Source organism: Rhagoletis zephyria, unplaced genomic scaffold (genome assembly GCF_001687245.7).
Source record: "Rhagoletis zephyria isolate East Lansing unplaced genomic scaffold, Rhagoletis_zephyria_1.1 Rzeph_scaffold_01098, whole genome shotgun sequence".
Lineage (NCBI taxonomy): Eukaryota > Metazoa > Arthropoda > Insecta > Diptera > Tephritidae > Rhagoletis > Rhagoletis zephyria.
The window spans coordinates 102,260-129,485 of NW_016158182.1; the positions used below are offsets into that span (position 1 = coordinate 102,260).

The 27,226-nt window shown below is 34.7% G+C and overlaps 2 protein-coding genes across 3 annotated transcripts in view; both read right to left on the bottom strand.

Moving 5' to 3' along the window:
* Nucleotides 1–1,312: 1,312 nt before the first annotated feature.
* Nucleotides 1,313–5,531, bottom strand: AP-1-2beta (adaptor protein complex 1/2, beta subunit). The gene is made up of 7 exons (XM_017615914.1): nucleotides 5,425–5,531; nucleotides 4,894–5,021; nucleotides 4,652–4,822; nucleotides 4,401–4,586; nucleotides 3,644–4,330; nucleotides 2,769–3,581; nucleotides 1,313–2,706 (listed from the first exon to the last, which is right to left on the bottom strand). The coding sequence occupies exons 2-7, from the start codon at nucleotides 4,999–5,001 to the stop codon at nucleotides 1,918–1,920; spliced, it is 2,754 nt and encodes a 917-aa protein (XP_017471403.1). The 5' UTR covers nucleotides 5,002–5,021; nucleotides 5,425–5,531; the 3' UTR covers nucleotides 1,313–1,917.
* An 8,778-nt stretch (nucleotides 5,532–14,309) lies between these two features.
* LOC108362772 (high affinity cationic amino acid transporter 1) overlaps nucleotides 14,310–27,226 on the bottom strand; it is a 30,131-nt gene continuing 17,214 nt past the window's right edge. Inside the window, exons 2-14 of one of the 2 annotated variants that reach the window (XM_017615915.1) lie at nucleotides 18,703–18,828; nucleotides 18,299–18,452; nucleotides 18,079–18,210; nucleotides 17,455–17,553; nucleotides 17,260–17,360; nucleotides 16,981–17,088; nucleotides 16,733–16,904; nucleotides 16,476–16,659; nucleotides 15,797–16,377; nucleotides 15,480–15,645; nucleotides 15,164–15,380; nucleotides 14,962–15,073; nucleotides 14,310–14,884 (exon numbers count right to left, since the gene is read on the bottom strand). In XM_017615915.1, the coding sequence (XP_017471404.1) occupies nucleotides 14,712–14,884; nucleotides 14,962–15,073; nucleotides 15,164–15,380; nucleotides 15,480–15,645; nucleotides 15,797–16,377; nucleotides 16,476–16,659; nucleotides 16,733–16,904; nucleotides 16,981–17,088; nucleotides 17,260–17,360; nucleotides 17,455–17,553; nucleotides 18,079–18,210; nucleotides 18,299–18,452; nucleotides 18,703–18,828 (2,325 nt within the window). In that variant the 3' untranslated portion in view covers nucleotides 14,310–14,711. Of the gene's footprint in view, nucleotides 14,885–14,961; nucleotides 15,074–15,163; nucleotides 15,381–15,479; nucleotides 15,646–15,796; nucleotides 16,378–16,475; nucleotides 16,660–16,732; nucleotides 16,905–16,980; nucleotides 17,190–17,259; nucleotides 17,361–17,454; nucleotides 17,554–18,078; nucleotides 18,211–18,298; nucleotides 18,453–18,702; nucleotides 18,829–27,226 lie in introns of both variants that reach the window. The other variant, XM_017615916.1, reaches the window with a different exon arrangement.

Consider the following 27,226-nt stretch of genomic DNA (forward strand, 5'->3'; position numbering starts at 1 on the left):
ACTTTTTTTTTTTAAATTCATGCTGAAATATTTAATATACTTCAGTTTTTAAAAACGTGGCAACTCCAATCAAAACTATTGTCCTACTAAAGCCTTTTCAAAGCCGATGCCTATTTTATCAACTTTTAGAAATTTGAAGTTTAAGGCCACCGCGAAAATCTATTTTTCGAGAAAGCAATAGAAACAAAATGTACAATTATTTTAGCCGCTTTTCATTGAAGGTCAATTTTGGGATATCTTTACGACCGATTACATTCAAAAAGCTCCGCTCCACTTTCATCAGCTTCGCTTCCCTCCGCATTGCGTTGTACGCAGGCGCTCGGCTTTGTGTGTGTACGCACGCTTAGAATTTTTTGGAGTATACCATTTTATGGCCCATTCAACTGTGGTGCAAGTTTAAACTGGCTAATAATTATCTTTGATTTTTTAAGATTCTTTTTGGCGAAGGTGTTGCGGTTTTTTGCATATAAAAATAAACTGTTATGGAAGCAGATGCGAAAAAAAATTAAAAAAATCAACGGTAACTATTAGTCACCTTAAACTTTCACATTATAATACTAAAACCGAATGGGCTATAAAACTCAAAAAAAAATAAATTAAAACTTCTGAGAAAAAAACTTTGAAATTTGGAGGAAAATTTGTTGATTTTTTTTTTTAGTTTCCTACAAAGTTTTACAATACCATATTGAACTGCTATTGATATTACCGATACCATAAAATGTCTCGTAAAAAGATAGTGCAGAAATGTGTTGTTAATTAATATACTTGCTTCTATATTTTAGCCATTTTAGATTAAAAAAAGAAGTACCTTGTCACCTTGTGATTTTGTTACAGATCGCTAGCTTAAGAGTGAAAAGTTGCTAAGTCCACTTTTTATGAAAACTCATATTTTGATACGGGGGACTAGAGAAATTAAATTTGCATCGTAATTTTTTAGCCTACTTCACAAAAAGGAAGAAGAATCGTCGGATTTTTTATTTTTATGTATGTTATCGCCTAACTTTGGACCACGTTAACCGATTTCTATAATTCGTTTTTCCTTTAAAGGAAAGGTGTTACCTCACAGGTGGTCCCATTCTAATTTGGTTAAAATCCGATCATTGGTTCATGAAGAAATTGTATATGAGAATAGAAGTCAGTTTTGTTTTTTTGCTAAAAATTACTTATTTTTGCTTTGTTGTTGCTCCAAATTGACAGTTTTAATTAAATTCAAAGTCATACTTTTTATTTTAAACACCTTGATTATATTTTATTCGTATGCGTATAGTATATGTATGTATATTGATATTTATTAGCTTAACAATTTGTTTTAATACTTAAACTAAAAAAAAAAATTTATGTAAAAATCGCAAACATATTTTTTCAACTTCAAAATTCGGGAATGTTTATTTTTCAAATAATTCTCTGCAGATTTTACATACCACACTTACGTACATACATATGTACTTTGCGCTGTGCATGCGTTTAACTGTAAATAATTTTTATATACCAAAAACATTTTGCTTGCAACAATTTATTAAGTCAAAATGCGCTCCAATAATTTTGGAAAGTTGTTTTTTTGCGCTGATCTAAAATACTTGTAGTTCCAAAGTTTGAATAAATTCATTGTGTTTTGTATCGAATAGTAGCTTATGTCGGGAAGCTGGCTGTAGTATAATGCGGCATTCCCTTTATTCTTTAAATGATAAGGAATTTTTTGATGAGACTTAATAAGAATATTGGCTTGCTAGTTCGAAACTATTTCTTGCACGCTTATTTGCCAAAAGTTCTTCAACGGCTCGGCGCCAGTGAGGCATTAAACTAAATCCAGCCTTTCGACACAAGCTTCTATTCCATACGAACACAGCATTTATCTATGTAGGTATGTCATTGATGAAATTTTAATATTTTAAAAATCTAACAGCAGTCTCCCGCCGTTTATGGCGAGCGTATGATGGCCTCGTAAGCGGCGAATATCATTGGTGCCACCTCCACCGAACGCGATTTCAGACTCAATGTCGCGTCCGGATTACCCGGCTGCAGCTTCAATTCGAGCAAAACCCAAATGTTATTTGTTAATTTTAGCGATTGATACAACATATCCTGTCCCTCGACATTACGCTTGGCTATGGTGAATACATTGTTGGTAGTCATTTTTGAGGCAATGCCATCGGTGGTGCCGATTACTCCGCTCAAGCTGTATTGCACCTCATTGGCGGCCGGTATCTCCTTCCAGGTGTTTAAGAATACGCGCTTATCCAACTGACCGTCCTCGGCAAAGAGTACATTGCCATGTACAAGGCAAGCAAAGTAGAAAATATCAATGTTGTTTTTGATTGCCACTTGCAGATTATTCAATGGCTCCATACGCTGTACGGGGCCATGTGTGCCTAACGGTAAAGTCGCCTCAGTGCTCTGATTCGGTGGCACCGGTGCCACCTGCATGGGCGAAGCGGGTATCAGCCCGAAGCTATTTTTGTTTAACTGTACAGCAAAACCACTCATGGGTTGCATTGCTTTGTTGGTGAGCGTCATATCCATGAAGATTTCGCCATTGCGGCGCGAGAATGTGCCCTGTATTTCGAGACCCTTACCCTTTTCAGCGGGCAACCAAATAATTTTCGGTATTTGCACGCCCACAGTGAGGGAGGCGCCAGATAGGCCGAATATGTCGCCGAGCAAGCTGGTGGCCCCACCAGCTGCAGGTTCTGCCGGACCACCGCCGAGCTGAAAATTTAAATAAATTTTCTTTATAAATAGCAGACAAATATTAAAGTTTGAAAGCTTACCAAAATATCCAAGCCGCCGCCGAGCAGATCTACATTGCTGGTAGTTGGTGCGGCCACGGGCATGGCGGGCGCATTAATGTCCATCGACAACAAATCGCCAATCAAAGATTCTTGATTCGGTATAACCATAGCTTCGCCACCAGCTTCTGGTTCGGCACTGCCTGCTGCTGGTGCGCGATTTGGTAGCGACTTTCGCACGCCAGCGCCGCGTCCCTCAACAAATGCGGTTGGTGGCTTGTGGTAGACACTCGCCAACGAACTAATGTGACAGATCAGCTCATCCAGCAGCGTTGGCTCCAACAAATCAGTTTCCTCTGAAATCAATGGCTTGTCAGCCAAGACCACTTCTTTGGCTGCAGCTGGATCAGTGGACAGCAAACGCCAGTATATAAAGCCACGGTCACGCAAATCAGGGTTGTCAGAGTCTTGTGTGGCCAGCGAGAGCACATGCTGTACGAGCTCCTGCGTGTCGGATGGCCGTTTCAAAAATAGTTTGACCACTGCAGTTAGCAGCTGCAGCTGCACTTGAGCATTCTCGTCTTGGAAACCTTCCAAAAAACTATCGAGCAACTCATCGGCGTTGTCAATGCGCTCAGCATATTCGCCAATAATCCAAACCATTGAAGCACGTGCCTCTGGCTCATCGAGTGTATCGAGATTCTCACACAATGTGCTGATGATGCTCTCATATTTGTTCGGGTACTTGCGGAAAATGTCCTTGATGACGACGATGGCCTCTTGTACCACATAGTTGACCTTAGTTTGGATTAAGTCGAGTAGCGTGGAAACGCAGCGCTCTGCGGAGGGCTCAACCTAAGTATATAAGGAAAAATTGTTTAAGCACAAATAATGTTCTCTTCTGTCCTAAAAATCACCTTAATAGCACAACGTCCAATGGCGCGAACGGCTTTTCGCACAAAGTCCACATCCACCTCAGTAGCGTACTCCTTCAACTCGCTCAACACCTGTGCAATGTTGGTTTGGTTTGCCAATCGGATCATAATGTCTAATTTTTCCAATTTTACATAAATTGGGTCATTGTATTTGACAAAGAACACTTTCATCTCATGCTTCAGAATATCTGGGCGCTTTTGTACAATCAAATTAATGTTGCGCAATGCAACATATTGCACCTCTGGTTCTGAGGAAAGCAGCGTAACCAGTGGTGGTGCCAATTTCTTGGTAAGTGTTGCACAGAAGTCGCTGTCACTTGAGAGCATCTCCAGCAACTTCATCAACACCTTTACGGCGCTTAAAACCACTGCTGCATTGGCATGTGCCAAGCGTGGCGTGATACGTTCGCAAATCGATTGAGCTTCACGCTCGTCTTTGGGACTGTAGTTGGCTAGTGAGTCGAGTATGAACACTTGTCCCCATTCGGTGCACTCATTAAGTGCTGTGAGTAGTTTATTGATGGTAACTGAGTTCATTTCGACTAGTGGCTGACCCGATTGGCTGGCCTCATTGATTTCGCTAAGTGCGGCAACAGCGTTAGCCACTACCATAGGGTTGGAATCAGAAAGCAAATCCTTAAGCTGGTCCAAGAATCCCTGATCCTCTACCTGAAGTTAGGAGTATGTAGGGCCAATTCGTGTTTACTTGATAAAAATAATTGAAGATTTATAAATTTACCATAGAAGATGAGATGTCGTATAACTTTGCAACACATACAGCAGCAGTTTTACGCACGTAAGGGTCCTCATCCTTCAAGCACTTGCGTAGTGGCTCACATAAATATTCAGTTATTTTGTCGACGCGTATGCAACCCATTGTGCGTACGGCCAGTGCGCGTATAAGCGGATTGGAGTCTTCACAATCCTAAGGAAGTGCAAGAGTGTTGATTCATGTGCGACTTGAGAATTTAGTTTTCATTAATTAAATACCTTTACAAAAGTATTAACAGCCATAATTGCCATATCCGGTTGGGATTTAGCGTAGTTCATCAAGTATAAATATACTAATTTCTTTAGCTCCAGATTATCCGTTTGCATGCAGTTCACCACGTCAGGGAATAGCGCCGATACATCTTTGCCCACAGTCATGCTGGCGATAACCTTTTTTGATAAATGGTTTACTAAGATATTTCAAAAACAAAACTGCTTGGTTTTTTTTTTCTTAAACATACCTTTTTCACGGCTTCCTTTTTCTTTTCCTTTTTATCATTATTCAACTCCGATTTAAGCTCGAAGATTTCACCTTTCTTGGTGGTTGTAAAATACTTGGAGTCGGTCATTTTTTATGCACTCGTATCAACTGAAATAAAATGAACTTATTAGAGATGCAAATGGTAGTTGTTGTTGTTGGAATATCATGAAATGCTCCTGAAATGCCTGTAATTTGCCAGAATCTAATCTAGGTTCTTTCCGGCTAGCCTCACTCTTAATTGCTAATGCTAACAGCAGCTTTTGGTCTTCATCCCATATTGTCGTTTAATCAATATAGCCCGGCCCGCCTGCATAATTCGCGTATACAAAACGCTGTATTATGTGTCACTCAGCACCAACGGAGTCTCACTTTTTCAACGAAGGGGCGTCAGCTCGGCAAGTTTTCTTGCTGTGTTTTCCACACATTTGAGGTGAATTTTTCATACTCTTTTCCATATATACAACGTTTAGTCATTAATTTACCATTTTTTGCACAAAAACTATGCTTTTACCTTGTTTTAGTGAATGAAATTACAATTTTTAACGTAGCGACGAAAACTTTCCAACAATGAAAAAATAATGATTTTTCGAGGTATGTTTATTGTGCATAGCGCGTGTCATTTCACACAGTGGGTGGAATATGTGTCGATAATTTTTGCAGTATATCGATTACGTAGTGCGCAACACAAAACGAAGGGAAAAGGAAACGTGGTTGAACGTGGTGGTGGAATTCAAAATTTAAAATAAAGTTAAAAGGAAATTGTACATTTTACATTGAAATGGTAAATAGTTTAATAAAATAATAGGTTTTTATCTGTTCCATCACATGAGAAAAGTATGCAAAATAGTACGCGGACTGAAAATTTGCAAAAACTTGCCAACTCGACGATTAGCTGATAGAAATTAGTTTTGTCTGTTTACAAATTATTCAGTAATTCGCCAGCAACTCTCCAGTAACTTAATTTCTGAGAATTCGCTCTCATAGAAAAAATATCCAAAAAAGTACGCGAACGCAAATCCCGTAATAATATGCAAGTTTTATGAGCCGCTGATAAATGGATTGTTTATTCGCTGCAAATTCCTAATAAAACAATATATATTATATTTAAATAAGTTTATTTTGCCAATTTCAACAATAAAAACCCATAAACAGTTACCTTATTAGTTTAAATTGCATTCAGCAACATGCGATCAGCTGTTTTTCGTACTGGCAAATTGTTACAAGTAAAAATTTGTCCAGTACAAATCCAGTAAAAACTTGCAACTTCAGCAACCTGATCCCCCGCTCTCCTCAGGTAAATAGTACTTGTGTTATTTTTACTCGTTTATATTGAATGAATGGCAAATTTGCTAGTTCCAAAAGAGGCAACGAAAATCCGATAAGGTCACAATAATACGTAATCTCTTAATCTTTGTTAATAAAGATCGGTGGATTTTGCGTTGCCTTAAACACACACAATGTTGTATTCCAAGTTTTGTGAAATGCTTGAGAAAAATGGCTATTAGAAGTTTTTTTCTCCTATAAATTTTGCAACTTTTTACTCTATGCTTACTTTCTTTATGGGCTTAAGGGCTTCCTCCAGCTCTCAAGAAAAAATTCATATAAAATGACGCACAAAAATGGAAAAGAAATTTTCTTCTATCAAAATTCTCAAATCAGTTTGCAGCTCTCAAGAAAAAAACGCTCTTATACAGAAATAATGAAAAATATTTCTTGTGATTTTTCTCGAGAGCTTGATTCCAAGCTTTATTCATGAAAATTAAAATAATTTTGAGTCGACCGGACAAAGATAATAGTTCCTGAAGATGCCTTCAGACTGAAGGCGAAATATCGACCAAAATAAAACTAAAAAGTAAATAAAACAGAAAAACATTTAATGTTTTATCTAACATACGGCCATAGCTCAAAAATAAATTATTAAATTATACTAAACGGCCAATAAGCAACACAATCATTTTGAAAAGATGCAAAAAAAGACCTTTCCATACAACTTGTTGATTTATGTATGTACCTATGTATATAAATTTGGGTGTTCAATGTTAACTTTCTGTGAAAAAATCGCAAAATATGTGTTTATGTATTTCCTTTTGGTACATATATAAATATTAAAACAGCTGTTATTAATGTTCTAGCAAACAAATGTTTATTTTTTATTTTTTAATATTTTTTATTATTTTTTTTTTTTTTAATTTAGGTATTTAATAATTTAAATTTAGCTTAAAGTTTTTAACACATAAAATAAATGAAGAAAAATGTACGAAAATGAGTTTCACATGCTCTCTTTTCGATTTATTTATGTTATTTTTTATGTAATTGGTAGGTTTTTAACAGTTTTCTAAATTTTCTTATGGTTTATTGTTAATATCTTGCTTTCGGTAGTTTTACTTTCCTTGCTTTGTTGTCGAGTGGTAAAGTTTCTTAAGATATTATTCTGTTAAATATCTTGATTTATGTATTTCTATGTTGTTGTGTATTTTTTAGTCAAGTTTTTCTTCATTGACTTAATATGAATGTTGTATATTTATTTAATTGCATCAGTTTATCTGCAGTAAATTTTTATTTTCGAATATATGTATGTAATATAAGTTAATTACAATATATGTATGAATGTATATAAGTAGTATTAAAAGTTGTGAAATTTCGTTTATTTTACTCATTTTTGTTTTACTATTTAAGAGTATAATAATTCAATAATGGTACACACGTACATATAATTTATGGTAGCAGGTTTTTTGAATTTGGCGGCCAATATTTTTAACTTTGTTTCGAACATTTGAATTTGATTACCGAATTTTGGCTGCAATTCATTTATTTTTTAAATAATACCCTTGCGCGTATTAACAATAATTTCAAAAATTCAGTCTTATTAAATAAATAAAAAACTTAGGTACACACATTTCAGCGGAAAATCATTTAAATCAGTGTAGTCGGTTGTAAACATGTTGCTTATTTACTTGGTAAACGGTTTTTGCATACTTTTCTGTTAATCCTCTTTTTCAACAATTAATTACTTTCAAAAATAGTTTGCTTTGCCTCCGTTTTTATATAGTTGTGTAGGAGTGAAGTTACAGTTACTTTTATTTTATGACGTTATTCAGCTTTCTTTAGTTACTGTGATTATCGATAAGTTTACTTATGTAACTGCTGTAGAGCTTTTAGCATATTTAAACATGAATAATTAATTAAAAAGTTTGTAGAAATAAAAATTCGAAAAATACAGTTTTTTCTCTCATTTTGTTAAGTTTCATGTAACTGCGTTTTGATAAAAAATGCGCTTCTTTACTTTCTTTGCGTCTCAGCTTTTGTATCTATTAACTGTAATAGTTATGTAATAAAGTTTATTAGCAATTCCAAAAAATTGCAAATTTAGTGTGTATATCATCATGTGTTATTTACTATTTCCTTTTGTGATTCAGGTGGTACCGGCTTGCGCTCCCAATGAAGGAGAGATATCGAAATTGTTCTGCTTTGGAAGAACAAAATTTATGAGAGTGCGTTGTTTACTTCTGGTAGCATTGGATATTGTTTGTTTTCCTTTTTTTAAGTTTAGTTACACCCAACTATGTTTTTCAATAGTCCAAGGAAGTGTTTTATTGCAATAAAATAACTTTGTATATTTGTATGTGTGTGTACATAAATATGTGCATGACACATTTTCAAATTCTGTTTATCGATATTTTCCACTAAGCAGTCTGGGATGTGTTTAGTGTTTATCGTCGACTAAATATTTTTACCTTCACTGACAATGGCGTTCCGTTGTAAAGTGTATCCGGCTAGCTGAAAATACAGCTGACTAATTGCTCGTGAATTTCAAATGAATTAAAAGTACTTTTATAATAATAATAAATTATTTGTGTTTGTTTAAGGTAGTGAAATTAAAAGTGTGAAATGTGTGCGTGAAGATAGGAGTGTAGGAGTATGAAGTAATCAGAAAATTGGAGGTTGAGTTCAACAAATTTAAAGGTTAGTAAAATGGTGGTACAGACGAATGCCAGTTATCTCGAAAGAAGGAAAACGGAAACAGACAAATATGTACATGCATATGTATATGTATGTATTTTTATACACGAATTTCATTTAATTTGTGAAGTGTCTTAGTTGGTTCAATGGGCTATTCCTTGACATAAAAAACGTCTAGAGGGAGGAAAGTGCGGACACCCTGACCGAGTGGCTTAAAATTCTGCATACGGTTTCGAATGGTTAAAGTTATAGTAAAATTTATTTTCCTTCTGAAGCATATTTTCGTTTTTGGCGCTGTAACCGCCTAAAGGAACTTCGTAAAGTTCAACAAAGCGCAGTAGTCGTTTCATTACATTATAGTTAATTCAAAAAATACACCTAACATATCCGCTTGAGCATTCGCATTCGCGTTAAATTTTTTTTAAATACTCCTAATTCAATTGAAATTCCTCCATTTCATCTGCGTTTTGGAAACTCTTCGCTTGCTATCTAAATAAGACCACTCGATTTCCTTTACTTGTGTTACAAAAAAAATAAGATATGTTTTTATTTACGCGAGTTCTTAGACTTGTTCCACTTTTACTCCTTACTGCTTTTAGGCATATTTTTTATTGCTATTTTGGCATGTGTAATCTCAACTACATGCTTGCAGTAAATATCGCGAAACAATTTTGTAAAATGGTTCTTCATGTAACCCTCATCTGTTTGAATTGTATATTTGTTTTGGTATCTTAACAAGTTCTTTTTTAATTTTATTACACACAATGCGCTATAGCTAATAAATTTTCAAAAATAATTTACAGTGTCGAAGTGACATTAAATAATTTTGATAATTTTTCTTTTGCTTTTTAAATTTTAATTTGTTTAGTTAGTATTAAACAAAATGAAGTACATACTTATTAAATTTTTAACTTATTATTACATTGTATAAAGTAAATACATATAAAAAAGATACATAGAGAGAGAGAGAGAGTGCATAACCTGTAATGTACATGCACTAAAGCTTTTATGCCTTAAAAATTCTTAATTCTTACAAAACATTTAATTTCAGCAGTGAGAATTGTATTAGTTGACATATGTATAATTTTTTTGTATATAAAAGTAAATTTAAAATTGTTTACATTAGAGTTGCATATTTATTTTGTCAAATCCGCACAATTCCATAGATCAAAGCTGACCCAATGGCTTTGATCAAATATGAAATTGTGTTTTAACAAACAAACGAAGAATACACACACGCACGTATAAGTATTTGTATATAAAAATTTGATTTGTTAATTTACATAATTTAGTAAGCAATAGTTTTTTTAAGTTCAGTATAAAAATTTATAAATTTATTAGATAAAAATATTTTATATTTACCCCTCATTAAAGGAGAAAAAATACTTTTTCAGCATTTCCAAAGCGTTTAACTTACATATAACTAATAAAATTAAAAAAAAAAAGTCATTTTCATAACTGTGTGTGTGATGAAGCATTTAGTTAGTAAAAACTTGATTTTTTTAAGTTCAGCGTTTGCTTAAATATTATGAAACAAAGTAGTAATGGCTTGAAAATAATGCCCAATCGCTCATCACTCACTTTCAACTTTCAGTGGTTTTCTTACTGTTTCTTCTTATAAATTTCATATGAACTTTTTTCGCGACCGCAGCAGTTCATAAAATTTTTATTGCATTTTAACATTTTTATCAATAAAGTAGAGGTATATTCGGGGTCAAACGAACTGGTTATGTTTTTGCCTGTTTTTCGTTCATTTACATATATTTTTTTATTCACTAGCTTTTAGGCTTTTAGCTTCAAAATTGTTATTGGTTGTTACAATTTTCAGATATTTTTATTCATTTTCGGTACTTAGTTGTCATGCTTTACTTTGGTATGTGTTTTTTTTATACAATATACATACTATACATATGGCCGTATTTTATGTAGTTCTTTTTCTTTTATTAAATTTTCAACTGGTTTCCGTAGTTTTTATATTTTGACTACTTTTTTCGTAACATTTCATTTCACAATAGATATGGCATTAATGAAATTGAAATTCTGCATAAATTTTGTAACAATAGCACGTTGGATATAACAGTTAGATTGTTTTCTATGTATGTATGTGGTTAAAAATAATTATTTTCACACTCAGCATTGTATTAACTTTGATATTTACGAAAAATCAATTTAAATATTTAACAACTATTTTTATGTTTGTAGGCAGTTATGTATGTACGTCAGTGTCAAATGTAAGTGTACACCTTGTTATAATATAATGTTCACACTTATTTTCATGAGAAATTTGTTTCATTAATTATTTATGAAAATATAGTTCATTTTACAACATAACCATATGAATCACAGTTTCGCACTTAATATAAAGTTCACAAAAATTCAAACATTTTTCATCAAAGTTTAAAAATTTTTATTCACAGTGCAAATTTCAAGTCGCTGAAAGTTACCGTTGATTTTTTTAAATTTTTTTGTGGAGGGTGTTGCGCGTTTTCTTCCATAAAACACGTGATCAAAATCTATTTTTAAAATTGAACGGGCTACAAAGGTGCATACTCGAAAATTTTCTAGAAATTCTGAATAAAATTTTTTAAATTTTTATGAAAATTTTTTGAATCTTTGTGAACTTTATATAAAGTGTGAAACTTTGCTTTATATGGTTTTTGTTGTAGAATGAACTATATTTAAAAAATAATAATGAATGACAAAAAATTTCATGAAGACAATTGTAAATATTTCATTAGAACAAGGTGTACACTAACATTTGCCATTGACTGTATGTATGCATGTACATTAAGGTGGTTCAAAGGGATTTTCCGGCCACCCCCTAATACTGAAGAATATCGAAAATAAGGTGATCCGTATTTTTTATTTTCAAATCGGTTAATCAAAAATATACTTTTTTGTAAAATTGCTATAAAATAGTTCAAAGTAAAATTTTTTTGACCGCACAAGAGTCTTTCTCTTCAGAAATCTTAAAAAAAAAAATTAAATTTATACATATTTAAATTTTAAAGTTTGGCCTACTACTTTTTCATAACCGATAATCTTATTTCTTTTATAGAAAATGTGCTATTTATGTGTTCGTAACGTTGTGTAAAATTTTAAAGTTAGAAATGTGCCCATGTTTAATTATTTTGGTAGATTTCTGAAGGGAAATATTCTTATTTGATAGAAAATATTTATTTTTAATGATTTTATAACAATTCTAAGGAAAAATCTATTTTCCCCATGTAAAATATATGGGAAACATCAAAGACCCGACGGCACTGTTAAATATTAACTAATTTTCAAATAAAAAATACGGGTCTCCTTATTTTCGCTATTCTTAAGTTCTGTTGATGGCAGCGGGAAAATTCCAAAAAGGTGCTTTTCCTATGTATTTTCGGACCCTTCTAATGGACCCTGTCAGCATTTTCTATCGCGGAAGTCACTAATTCGGTACGACATTTCTGTAAAAATTTTCTAGTTCTTATCCGCTTCCGGATTCTATTTAGCTTGCAAGCTCAATTGCAGCCATATTCTATGAAATTTTAACTAAATATGAATGTATAAAAAAGTTAACATCACATCTGTTTAATATGTACATAAGTAGTTAAACATGATTGATCACCTGAAAATGGAGAACAAACTGACAAAAAAAAAATAACCTGCTAGGAAGGTAGAAAAGCGATAGAAATTATGTTTTTTTGTTTGTAAATACTAAAAATTTTCTTCCAATTGCTGGCAGGGTATGTACATTAGACCGTACCACCTTAAAAGCAAACAAAAAAAGTTGGCCGTTCTCCCCTGAGTCTAAAGAATTTTTGCAAAGCATTTTCGGAAAAAAAACTGAATTTTTTTGGCCTTTGCCTTTTTACAGTTTCAGGGCTAATGATTTTTGGTGAGCTTTAATTTACTAATATTAGGGTAGTACGTTATGGGATAAGAGCTGAGATCTTGTGGGTAAGTACTAGAATGGGTACTTGAGATCAATTAAGTTTAGAACAAAAAAAAAATATATATAACATCTATATATCATACCGTAAATGCCGAAGACATGGCGAAATATTTATTTATTTACAAAATTTTACGTTCGGCACCAAAAAGTTCGAAAATGCCTTCGTATCGAAATACATACTTCCTTAGCAAAAGTTAATGATTTTTGGCAAGCTTCTATTTACTGGCATTAGGCTAGTAGTAGTTCGATCTATAAAGGAAAACATAAATAAAGATAAAGTTTCAAAGCTTGCACAAAGTTCACTTAAATTAGTAAAACCAAAAATATAATCAAAATTTCCAACTTTTTGTCTATAATTTTAGGAAAATTTTCGAGTATGCAGTTTTTGAGCCTATTCAATTATAGTATAATATCTAAAGTACAACTTTCAAGTCACTAACTATTACCGGTATATTTTTAGATTTTTTTTCGAGTATTTTGAAAAAATCAAAGGTAATTTTTAAAAACTTGAAACTTGCACGTTATTATACTAAACTGATTGATTAAAAATTCTAGAAAACAATTTTTGAAATGAGAGGTGCAGTTTTTTGAAATTTGATTAATTTTTGTGAACTTTGTGTAAGCTTTAAAATTTTCCTTATGTGATTTTGGTTATAGGTCGAACTATAATTTAATAATTATTATAATTATAATATTATTAATAAATATTAATAATAAATAAATAAACAAAAGTTGCGAACCATATGGTGCTATTAATTTGACGGCAGCTGTATATGTTCCCCCAACGTTCAACAAAACAAATTACAAATTGCCTCGAAAAAAATAATTTAGACTCAGGGGTGTACGGCGAACTTTTTTTCTGGTACGGTCTAATGTACATTTATGCACATATGTACATACACACATATGTGTGTATGCATTTAGAATGTGTTCATGCACTTGTACTCGCCAAATGCTATCAATGCACTCTACCTTTTCTGTCTGCATTTAACTTTTTTTAAATTTAGTTATGCATGTTTGTTTATAGCTTTCGGCATTAAAATTACATATGTGTGTGTGTTTGTTGTATGCATTTATGTATGTTTTTGATGAGTAAATTTACTAAGTAAAATTTAAAAATTTTTATTATTCAGTATTCTTATTTTTTTGTTAAATTTAATAAGAATTTTATGCATTAGTGTATGTGTACATGCTGTATGTATACATACTTATGTATATACATATGTATAATATATAAATATAATTTGCTTTAAATTACAATATAGTATGTATGTAATGTTTATATGTATAACTAGTTTCGCAAACATTATTTAATAACCTCATCATTAATATATTTTTTTAAATATTTATTAGATACTAAATATGTATAATTATAATATTAATAATGTTAATTATAATGAGAATTTCTTTTATAACTATGTGTATAGTATTTGCATTCTTGTACATATGTATGTATGTGTTTTCTTTACACATACGCCATATGTATTTTTCTTAAATTTGTATTTTTTTTTTTTTTTGAAGTTTTGCAAATCACTTGCACGCTATGTACATATTCTAACAGTTCCTTCGCCATGAACTTATGTATGTATATAAGGAATCACAAAAATCTATTTTATCAATTTAAAACATAAAATGCGTATTTTTGTTTAATATACTATTTAAAAAAAAATGCTACACTTAAATTTTACTCATAACAATAAGTCAATTTTTAATATTTTTATTTTAACTATTTATATTTTGTCTATATTTTCTCTATACGCGTGTATGGTACATTGTTAAGTGCCGCTTTCCTTGTTAAATTATTAACTTAGTTTTGGTTTTACTTTTTTTGTTTCTTTATGTTTTTCATTTTTCTGGAATAGTACTAATTAAATACGTTTGGTTTTCACTTTTTCCTGCCACTTTTAATCATCCCACGTTGGGAATTGCGTTTCATCGATGAACATGGTAAATTTGCCATCACTTGTTGTTGTGGAATTCGCTGTTGTATTTCTTGTACTAGTGGAATTTCTTTGTTGTTGTTGATTTGTGGAATTGCTTTCAGTTGCTTTGGAATAATTTGTTGTGTTGGAACGTTCTGAAATGAGCACAAGCAAAAGGAAAAGGAAAATACATATAAAGTATATGTTCGTGTGGCAAAATTGTTGCACCCACTTGTTGTTGCTGTATGCTTAGTGCATGTATCCTTTGTGGCCCACACTGGCTCATTGCTTTGATTCATATACGTTGGTTGATCCCAAACAGCTTTCTCTTCAACATTTTTACTCTGAAAAAAGTTTAAAATATGTTTTTTTTTTTTTTTTTTGAATCGCAGTGTACTAAAATTTTTTTTCGTTCTCTTTTCTAGCGCACTTACGTAATCCTTATCGACATGCAGTTCCATATCATCCGTCGTCTGCTCGAGTGTACTGTGCGTGATGCCGTAGTAGAAGTACATGATGAAGCCCAATGTCATCCAGATAGTGAATCTAACTAATGTGAGTATGCTTAATTTAAATATTAAATAAATATTAACTGTAATGGCGATTGCTGGTATAAATGGAAGTCCCGGCGTTAGGAATGCGAGCGCATATCTAATATAAAAGAAATAAAAAGCAAAAAAAAACGTACATTTTATTTGTCCGCGAATGTTAAAGAGTGATTAATGCATTGCCAGGTGGAATATTATTTACCTATTTTGTGGTTGTCTTGATATAATTAATAGTATCACAAATATGCCAATGAACAAAATGAAATAAATGAATGCGGCGAGGCCACCGGACCAGCCAATGGCCGCAAACAGATCCAAGAAGAATATGAGACCGAACATGATTCCAACAAGTTTCGTGACATACATGCCTGTTTATGGAAATAATAGATAATAATAAAAAGCAACGATTTCGAAGTTATACTGAGCAAATGTTGTGCATAAATTTACATGAAAAGAGTTAACCTACTCATATTTACTACTACTTAAATATTGTAAAAAAAAGTATAGCATTAGACATACCACTTTCCGCCGTGGCCTGCCCCGTATTGATCCATGGAAAGAAGCCGGGACACAGGTATGCATAATCATGTATTTTACGTGATACGAAGTTCAAGCCCATTGTGTCGAAGGCGGTCGCCTGTCCGGTCGGACCAGTTGGTGCGCCATGTACGCTGCCATAGAATTTATTCTCCGAACGATCAGAAACAAGAAATTGGTCATCACGTCCCAAGTAACCTTCAGGACTCTCATCTATAAACGAATCATCCGAATCGGACATGCCACGCGTCACACGTTTTATTGTTAATTTATTCGACGGCAACACCTCAGCGGTTGTGGCGCTCGGATCTGTAGCCGTGCCAGGCGCAAGCGGCGTGCGCAGCTGCGCGGGCAGCAACTCAACCAGCGATGTGCTGTGTGGCTGATAGCGCAAGACGAGCACACAAGTGGAGACCAGCGTGTAGGCGAGTAGTGTGCCGATGGACATCATTTCGACGAGAATTTCCAGCCGCACTGTTAGCGCAACCAGTGCGGCTGCAATACCACTGCCAATGGTTGCAAGACCGGGCACGTTGGTACGTTGCCACAATTGCGAGAGTGGTCTGCAAGCATTCGAAGAAAATCGAAATAAATCAAAAAGGTAGTAAGTAAAATTAAGAAATGAGATGAAATAGCGCGCAAACGTTCGCAAACTGCCTACCGGAATATGAGTCCGTCTTGCGCCATGGCATAAATCACGCGTGGCATTGGGAACATAGAGCCGAACATTGCTACCGAGAGTCCAGCAGTGGCGCCCACGGCGACAATGGCGCGACACTTGGGTGCACCCACGTAAGACCACATTTGTACCAACGCCGCGCCCGCGTTGATGTGGTCATAGGGCACTGCAGGCAAAGCGGAGAGAAATTAACGTGTCAGTGCATAAAATGAAAATTATAAAATGCCGCTTGCACCCACCTACAAGTGTTAAAACTAAACTAACGCTCACATACGCCATCAAAACAATCACTAGTGAGCCGACTATGGCTTTCGGTATGCTCTTTTGCGGATTGTGCGCCTCCTCGCCAGTGGTGGCTATTATATCGAATCCAATGAAGGCATAAAAGCAGGTCGCTGCACCAGAGAATACCTGCAAAGTCGGAAAGAACATAGAAATAAATTGGCTTTCTAGCCTAAGGAATTGTAAAAGCTTTTGCTTAACTTACACCACTCCAACCGTATGGCAGGAAACCTTGATGTTCTGTCCAAGTACTGGAATCAACATAAAATAAACCGGCTGCCATAACAAATACCCATGTCGCCAGGTTTATGGCGTTCAAAGTATGATTAAATATCACCGATTTACTCGCACCCAACGCCAATATACAGGTCATAATCAACGCTATGCCGAATGCTATAAAATCGGGTGGCTTACCTGGAGAGAGAGAGAGACAGAGAGAGAGAAAGGAATTTAAAACAATTTACTCGAAACAAGAAAAATATANATTCAAAGTATGATTAAATATCACCGATTTACTCGCACCCAACGCCAATATGCAGGTCATAATCAACGCTATGCCGAATGCTATAAAATCGGGTGGCTTACCTGGAGAGAGAGAAAGGAATTTAAAACAATTTACTCGAAACAAGAAAAATATAGGCGTAGTTATTTCGCAAAAACAAAATCATTAGCGACCTACCAAATATGGTGCCAATTGTATCACCGATTGCATTCGCTATTGCACCACCGGTTAATGAGTCGAAACTAGAACTTAAAGCACACGCACAGGCACTTGTTCCTGCATGAGCAAATTAGATACGTGTACAATAATCAAGTGTTAATGAAAATGCAAATTTAAATTTCTAACTATTCACAGTCGCCGCTTTTACCTATTAAATATTCCAGTATCATATTCCAGCCAATAATAAACGCTACAAACTCCCCCACCGCTACGTAAGAGTACATATAAGCTGAACCGGAAGTGTGTGGCACGCGCACGCCAAATTCCGCATAGCAAGCGCCTACGCGTAACCAAATAAGGAAATTCGAAATATTTATGTTGCAAATATACAGCCAAGCCATAATTAACTAAGCTGCGAATTATCTTACCTGAGAAAATGCTGGCTATNAACTATTCACAGTCGCCGCTTACCTATTAAATATTCCAGTATCATATTCCAGCCAATAATAAACGCTACAAACTCCCCCACCGCTACGTAAGAGTACATATAAGCTGAACCGGAAGTGTGTGGCACGCGCACGCCAAATTCCGCATAGCAAGCGCCTACGCGTAACCANCACTATTCACAGTCGCCGCTTTTACCTATTAAATATTCCAGTATCATATTCCAGCCAATAATAAACGCTACAAACTCCCCCACCGCTACGTAAGAGTACATATAAGCTGAACCGGAAGTGTGTGGCACGCGCACGCCAAATTCCGCATAGCAAGCGCCTACGCGTAACCAAATAAGGAAATTCGAAATATTTATGTTGCAAATATACAGCCAAGCCATAATTAACTAAGCTGCGAATTATCTTACCTGAGAAAATGCTGGCTATCGCAGCTATGATAAAACTAATTATCACACCGGGTCCAGCGAGATTTTTCGCCACCATACCCGCAACCAGGTACATACCAGTGCCACAACACGAACCAACACCCAGCGATGTCAGATCCAATGTGTTAAGGCATTTCTAGACAGATCGAGAGAATAGTATTAGCATACAAGTGAATTATAAAAAACAACACTTAAAGCTAAAAAAAAATGCGAAAATTTTTAAAAAAGAAAACCAGAAATCAAAATCAATTGCGAACATCGCCTTGCGTGTGCTCTCTGCAGCTGATATTAAATTTGTTACCGTTAATTTCGGTTTAGTCGGCTGCGCGCTNAATTGCGAACATCGCCTTGCGTGTGCTCTCTGCTGCTGATATTAAATTTGTTACCGTTAATTTCGGTTTAGTCGGCTGCGCGCTGCCGTCCTGCAGCTGCTTCACATCCTTCGTTCGTATAAGCTTCGGTATCAGCGTTGTTGTGCTTACACCGGGCGGCAAAGGAATTTTAAATTTTATCTGCAAGCAAAAAGAAATTATTGAAAAAAAAATCATAAAAAGTGGTCAACACAGGCGGCGGGTATGACGGTGCGTATGAGCAACGTAAAAAAACGCACGCTGTTAAGCAAAAAAAGAAAAATCAGAAATTAAATAGTTATTAACAATCAAGGACTCTTCAAGTCATTTGCCATCATTTGAACATCATTAGCAGAAGGCTATATGAGCACACATACATGCATTTATAAGCATACACAACGCCACTTTACACTGCTATTAACACTTCAGTCAATTGGCCCACTTGTCTGCGTTTGCCAGCACTGCATACATACACACACATGCATGAAGCTACAGTAAAGTATTTATACTAGTTATATGCGCCTATTGTCTGGCAGAATTTCAATAAAAAATGCGAATTTCCAACAATAATAAAAGTCAACTCACACACATATGTGCATATAAAATTACAAAATAAACTAGAAAACTTGCGTATAAATTACATATATACATATGTATGTATATTAAACCGCGCCACGACGTATGAACCAAAAAAAAGTTCAATTTTTTCGCCACTGTAAAAACAGCTAAATTAGTTTATTTTATAATATTTTTATTTGATGTCCAATTTCGATTTCGATACATAAATGATACTTCGTTGGAAAGGTATTAAGAAATGCAACGGTATATCACTTATAAAAATCTGACGTCAAATAACTGTCTACAGGGTGCCGAAAAAAATGCAATGCTGAATATTGCTTGGAACAAATTGAACTTTTTTGTTCGTGATGCGGTCTAATGTATGTTCAAATGTATCTCTATATACATGTACACATACATGTACATACCCTTGTTTTCAGCTGATTAAATTAAGTGACATTTTGATCAGTTTTTGCTATTTTTCTTTTGTCTATTTAATGTTTATATTTTTTTTTTATAAAAATGTAGAACACTATGTAACCAGCACCACATAAATTTACATTTGAAACTCCGTACAAAATTTATAAAAATTCAGCAAACAACAACAAACCCAGAAATTTAAAGATTTTTATTATTGAGCATTTGAGCACCGTCCCCAAAAAAAAAAAATTATTAAAATCAACGTGATTTGCTAGCGTTTTAAAATTTGCACTACAACCTACTTAAATTTAATGGGCTTATAAAACTGCATACCTAACATTTAATAAAAAGTTTAAAATTTTTGGGTGTAATTGTTAAAGTTTGTTAAATTTTTATAATTTTTTTACGAAACTTCAAATATAGATTTATGTGGTGCTGGTTATGTAATGTGCTAAACTTTTATAAAAAAATTATAAACATTAAATACGCAAAAGAAAAATAATCAAAACTGGTAAAAATGTCACTTAACTTAATCAGCTGACCACAAGTGTATATGTATATGTATATTTGCATATGAATGCCAGCTTGGTCACACCCACACAAACACCTGCCTTTGGTACTTCAATCGATATTTGCAACAAGTACCCACTCAACATAAATGGTGTTGCTGCTGCTGGTGCTGCCCTAGTCAACGTGCATGTCTTCGCTGCTGCTATTACGTCCTCATCTTTTCTGCTTTTGTTTGCGTGCGTGTTTATGCCCTTTGCGGAAAATGTCGGGGTTAGTTTTGTGTGGTGATTTTTTTGCAAGCATACATATGTACATACTTACAACTGTTAATCTAACTAAGCAAAGTCTTATGCATATTCCTGTTAGCGGTAATTAGAAAGCCAATCAAGATTCGCATATTAAGAAGCTTTTAAATGTAAATAATGGATGGGATTAGAAAATGCAAGGCAAGGGTGTGCTTTGCAATGGTAAAGTTGATTGCGTTAATCGGCGGAATTTATAGAAATGCGTTTTTTGGACTTCCTCTTACTAAAAAATTCACATGAACAAAAATGGTAAAGCCATTATTTCCAGTACTATCGTCATACGATAACTTTCGCAGTGTCATTTATTGGAAAAGCCTTCTAGTTTAAAGCAACCTGAGTCTAGAAATGTTATAAATAAATCTCGCCAGAATAATTTTGTTTATCTCGAAGGAAGAAAATGTTTAGGAAAAGTTATCTGCTTGAGTCGGTGAATTTGTGTGACCTTTTCGTGGTCTTACTTTCTAAGAGCTTTATAGTGACATGACTGCTGAAGTGTTATAAGATATGAGGGGAGAAGTACCCTTTAATGCGTCACGTACATATGGGCAGGTAATACAATTATCAAGAGGTTCCGCGTCAAGAAAAGCCTTCAAGATGTTCATAATTACCTTTGCAATTTTCAAAAGAAAGGAGAAAAAGTTAATGTCGAAGACTTTTAGTATTTAGAAGATGAAAAACCTACTGGAAATGCCTTTTAACCGATTGAAGTGATTAGTTGTGAAGAAGGCTGTATACTGGATCTTTGGCATTTATAGTCGGTTTTTAATGTACGATATATGTATCAATATTCTTGTAGGGGTCTCCGTTTTACATTTAAAATAATACTTTAGACTCAGTGGTGTACGGCGAACCTTTTTTGTTTGTCAATGTTATTGTGGCTTCTTAACATTTTGTTTTTAATATTTTTATTGAGCTTTGTACCACGATTGTTTATTAGGATAAATTGAAAAAGCAACAAAGTCTAAGCGGTAGAAGTTATAGCACTATTTCGGAGATCACCACATCTCCTCATCAGACTTCTTTTTTCTAGACTTCAGCAGGGATCGAACCTGCGAATTCGATGTTCAAAGTCAGAAGCGTTAACCACTGAGCTATGTACATCCCGTAAACTCTTGTTGTAATTCATTTTCCTTATTCAACCAACTACTATCAAGTGCAGCTGATTTGCCGCTATTTAAACTCGACAGCGTGTTGTTTTTGTTTGCTTCTAAGGTAGTATGGTCTACTGTGCACTTGACCAAAAAGGTTCTGTGCAACGTCGTATTGCCGGTGCAATCATCTATGTACATCAGCAGTGACATTAACATCTAAAATATAAAATTTAGTCAACTCTTTGTTATCGACAGATGATGGACATGTCTACCTAGGATCCACCATAGTTAAACACCACCAATAATGATAGTTTGGAGATCAAGCAAATCCAGCAGCACACAGCCTTGCAAAGAAAGCTTTGTACTGTCGGCGAGAAAGCTCGAAAAAGCTCCGGCATTGGCTCTTGCCGAGTGTGCTTTAAAAGCTTTCGAGGAAAATATTCTACGCAAAATCTATGGCTCTATGCGCGGGGTCGATTGATACCGAAAAGGATGGAATATCTGTATGAGCTTTTTTAAGAGGTCCAGTTGTACATATAATGACTTAGACTGGGTGCGAACAAACGACGAAACTTTGCAAAAGACAGAGGAAATCGGGGAAGATTTCGTTCAAAAACATTACGAACGCTAGACCTAACAGCCAATTTAGATCTACAGTTATTCATATCGCTTAGTATCTTTCAAAGCCACCCAAGAAGGATATAAGGGTTCGTTACACGTTGAGTCAACGTTGAATTGACATGCATCTATTTTTTTATCTTATGCGCTTTTGTTGTTTTTGCACTTGTTATTGCCGCTTTTGTTAAAGGGGTTTTTTTTAATGACATAAAGAGAAAAAAAAAATCAAAATTGTGATAGTAAAAATAGCTACAGATTGAAAAGTATTATAAAGCAAGATAAATGGAATATAATAATAACCCACGTATAAATGCACAGATGCACGCTTATGCACTAGGGTGGTCCATGGTGCATGGGAAAAAAGTAAAGTGGGAACTATAATGATCTCACCAACTGGGACCAATTAAAAGTAGTTAATATTAAAAAATGGTTAAATAAATAATTTAGTATTATTCCTTGAAGTCTCCTGCATAGAAACGAATTTGCCGATTGCAAAATATAGATTTTTTTCAGCGAAAAATTTGGTTTACCCCATTTAAAATACATTGAAACGTTGTTTTATTAAAAAAGGAGGCGTTTTTTCGATACAGAACAATCTTAGGGGATGAGAGCTTTAAAATTCCGATTTTTCTTCTTTTTTTGGGCCACCCTAGTATATACGCACGCTTGCAAAAATAAAACAAATAAACAAGTGAGTGTTTGAAAAATGTTTAGAGGATTTAAAGAAAATTATTGTTGTTGTGGCTGCTCCGGGCCAACCATACGCGCCAACGCCAATCAACCTTCACAGAACCCAGCACCAGCACCAGCTCCAGTACCATTAGCAACAGCCGCAATTGATGGTGCTTATCTTCTGCATCATTGGCTGCATGCTCACTCAGGCCAGCTGCCGTTCGTTAGCGCGGTCCATTGGACATTTGTTGCTGGCGCGTGGTTAGCAAGCTGGACAGTTGCTTGTTGATGGCTGTATAGATATGTACTCGCATGTACATACATATGTATGTGAGTTATTTATTCGATTGGACACTTTGGACTGCAGCATTTAATGTGCTGCCAGCCCGGATGAGCGTACTTATGTGCTCCCTTCTATTTAGTGCCTCAACTACCCGCAAATTTTTGCTTCTCCATCGCATTCAATCCAATGGTGCACAGGCGGTCATATCCGTTGCAACTACTTCGCATCCGGTCAACTTTGTGCACGAGCTTGGTGTGCAACCATTCATCGTCCCACGACTCTCCTTTGCGTCAAAATGCGGAAGTAAAAGGATAAACTGTTTTGCAATTCTGTATCCTCGATTTTCAGCCCCTGGGCTATTTAAAATTTACAGCTAGGCCATTGTCTATGCATTCGGCTCCCACGCGTCCTTCACTTCCTTTATTCATGTTCGTATTATTTGCAAATTACTGGACCACTTCATTTAAATGGCGGCGACTGTCGTGTGTATGTTCTAGATTTTTTCCGTTCCTTGTTTATCTCCTACTGAGTGCCAGCTCAAAAGGATATGAAATAAATAATGTTCTTGTCGTTACAATAAGCAAAAACTTAATTGAGTTCTTATCAATTACACAGCATCGGAATGGAAATAAATGCTTAAAAGATGCAATAAATGAGATAGTGCAGGAAAACAAAAATGGAAAAAAAGGAGACAAGCGCACAAATTACAAAAGCAACAGATAGACAGAAGACCTCGATGTAAGAGATGTTAAAAACACACAAAGTTCAGGGGCGTATTTTGGGCCATTATGCAAACTGTCACCATTTGCAGCGGAGATTAGAAGGTCAATGGGGCAATACAAATACAGACTCATATAAACGCGCACATACGCGCTTAGTCGTATACTATTTGAATTATATATGAAAGTGTTTGCACTTGAGGGCCGTTAAATGTAAAGGTATACTATGTGCCTGCACGACGTGTTTCAAAATATATACATACATACATACATACATACATACATGTGTATGTCCTTCACTGTCTCGAGTGGACGACTGCTGTTCTCTTTTGTTTGGTTTCATCTAGTGTGAGACTATAGTTGGCAAATGCTTTTCAGCCGCTTACGTCTGAAGTGGTTTTACTTAATTAAGCATTGCTTTCTGAATGTATGTATGTAGAGATTTTGTATTGTTTTAATCGGCTAGAATCGATGCTTTATTTAAATTGGATAATTGTGTATGAGTAGATAGGAAATTAGTTTTGTAATAATAAATAGACAGGGTTTTTTATTTTGAAAAGAAATTAATCTTAATTAATGCTAAAGTTTTCAGTCAATATTTCAGTGAGTTAATCATTTCTTTAGTTGCTAAATGCCTTTGTAGATTGCTTAGTGCTAAGTAGCACTTCTCAAACGGCGTGTGAAAAAATTTTTAAATACCCAGCCCAATAGTTTCGCTACATTTACATGATATAAATATTTTAAGATTATCTATTTTTGGAATGGATACCTGCTAAAGGTATAAAATAAATTTCAGTACCTTATTCGTTTATTGTTATAAGCCTGTCTAACTAGCCAAATTTCAGAGATCTTCGACTTAAGCTTCCTCTCGAACAATAGGCTATTCAATCTCATGTATTTATTGTGCGAAATATAGATTAATTTTTTAGTTTAAACGGGTAAATTATAAATCTAAATTTGTGCCAATTTCATCTATTGACTTAATAGAGAGTAGGAGAATTCCGAATAGTAAAAAATAAAACGGTTGGTATGTTTCTTGACATGATATTCGGTTGTTTTTGAAATTGTGTGAAAAGTAAAATCAATAAAGCAATTTCACTGAATGAAGCTGCTTTAAATAAATCTATTTTAGTCGCCCTAAAAATATTTTTACTAAGATGGTCACCGTAGCTATAAGAAAGATTTACCCTGGCATTCAGTAAGCGGTCTCTAGTCACTAAGAGTGACTTTTGGTGGTGAACTTGGATTTTGAGACTATTTGGTATTCAGTACGCTGTCTCACGTCTCTAGTCTCAAAAGTAAGTCACTAATTTGTCAGCTGGCTAAGAGCCGGTCACAAAAATAGAAGTATGGAGGAAAAGCTTATTTCTTTCCATTTTATTAAAAAAAAACGCGAAAAAGAAGCGAGGAAATTTGTTCAACAACAATTTCATTAGGAAATAAACCAAAATGCTTTAATATCATACAAATGTATTGAAAAAAATTTAGTTTTTTTGTTTTTAAAACATTAAAATCTAAAGATTGTTAAAAAAATAAAACTAACAAAAAAATAAAAAAATAAAAAAAATCCTCTACGGCCGAGGAGGACTTCAACCCGAATCCTCTCGGCTGCCAGCCTAATGCTTTGACCACTCGGCCATTGCGACTCTTTGAGCGGCGCGGGCAAAAGGCATACATAAACACTATCAGTTGACTGTCTGTGTTTGCTTTCACCACACATTTTTGGTGAACTTTTTGTGACTCCCCTTCTGAATACCCAAATCATCTGAAGTCACAAAAATAGTCACTAATTGCTAATCTCAAATTTAGTGACTTGAGATGAGACTGAATTACTGAATCCCAGGGTTAAGGCAGTATTTATGAGCACAAAATAGTGAAAATTTGAATTTAAATTAATTGCGGTGTATTTGCCCTCGAAAGTGTTCGGGCGTTACTCGTTATTTTGAGACGAACATCTAAGTCTAAAGATTCCTACAAATTTTCATGTATGGAGAATACAATCCATAAGTATATTTTGTATGTACTCATATGTTGTACTAACCATGCAACTTTTGATACAAAAATGTGGTTGACTATCTCTCGGATTTGCCCATAAACTATGAGCTCCTTCAAATTCGACAGCAGGTATAACCATGCGCTGGTATTTATCAATTCAACCTTAGCGTCCTTTCAACATTCACTATTAAACTTTGGCCTAAAAACTAAACGACATAAGTGACCTTTGGCGACTGCACGTGATTTTTAGACAATTTAGCTTATGTTCAATACATACAGAAATGTGGGTATACGTGTGTGCTTTTCCGAACAAAAAAAAAATCCATATCAGTGCACAGTGCGGCCATGTTAATCCAACAATGTTTGTAAGAAATGCGCAGCCATTTTTTCCATTACAAGTTGAATTGAAGAAATATGTATTGACAATTGTATCAGACAATATTATGCTTGCTTCTCATTTAGGCCCGCAACTTAAGTTTTTATGCGAATAAACCTCAGACTTTGCAGCACTTGAAAATCAACATTCGACCAGTTACGGCCAAGATATCACCAAATGTACTTATGTCAACAATTGGTCGAAAAGGTCCCGAAAGCTTTACACTCACACATAGACAAAGTGATGCCGTAGGTTTTTTTTAACGAGAACGTATGAACATAGAATTCTACCCATATAGTTGCCCGGGGTACACCTGCATATTGACGAATTGGCAAAGAAAGGTACGACCACCCACAACCTTCCGAGAAACGGATATAACAATAGCCACTTTTTAACAGTTGGTCATATCATACTGGAGCCAATGTACGGTGGAGCAACTTCCAGGATCCGTTGGTCCTTTTATAAGAAGAAACTCACATCGATGCTCTCAAGTTTAAACAGAAATTAAATGTCCTTCGTAATGTGGAATCCGAACGGGCCTGTATTGACCTATGCGAGGTAAGGATCTGCTCTACTGAACAAATATGTAAGAGAGAATGGAAAAAGTTTCCAAAGTGAAAAACAGATTACCAAATTTGATAAAAAAAATAAAAAAAATACCATTTCTGATTAAAAATTACCAAAGCGGCAACGCTGCCATGTCTTTTAATGGGAAACATCTCTAGTAAAAAATCAATTATTAAAGGGAAAAACTTAGAAATTCTGTGAACTTGACAGCAAAGCGCAAGGGAGACAAGATGCACTAACTGACTGTGTTCATACAAGCTAACATATGTACTAATAGTTGAAAAAATATCTATCAATCTAAATTGACCTCTTTGCAAACATGACCGAAAATGCATGCATCTGTATGTATGCATGTGTGCATTAATATGCTTTAAGCACTAAGGGCCGTTTTCTCAAGTAACCTGTAACTTTAAAGCTCACTTTATATTTAAAGGTTGGATTAGAAA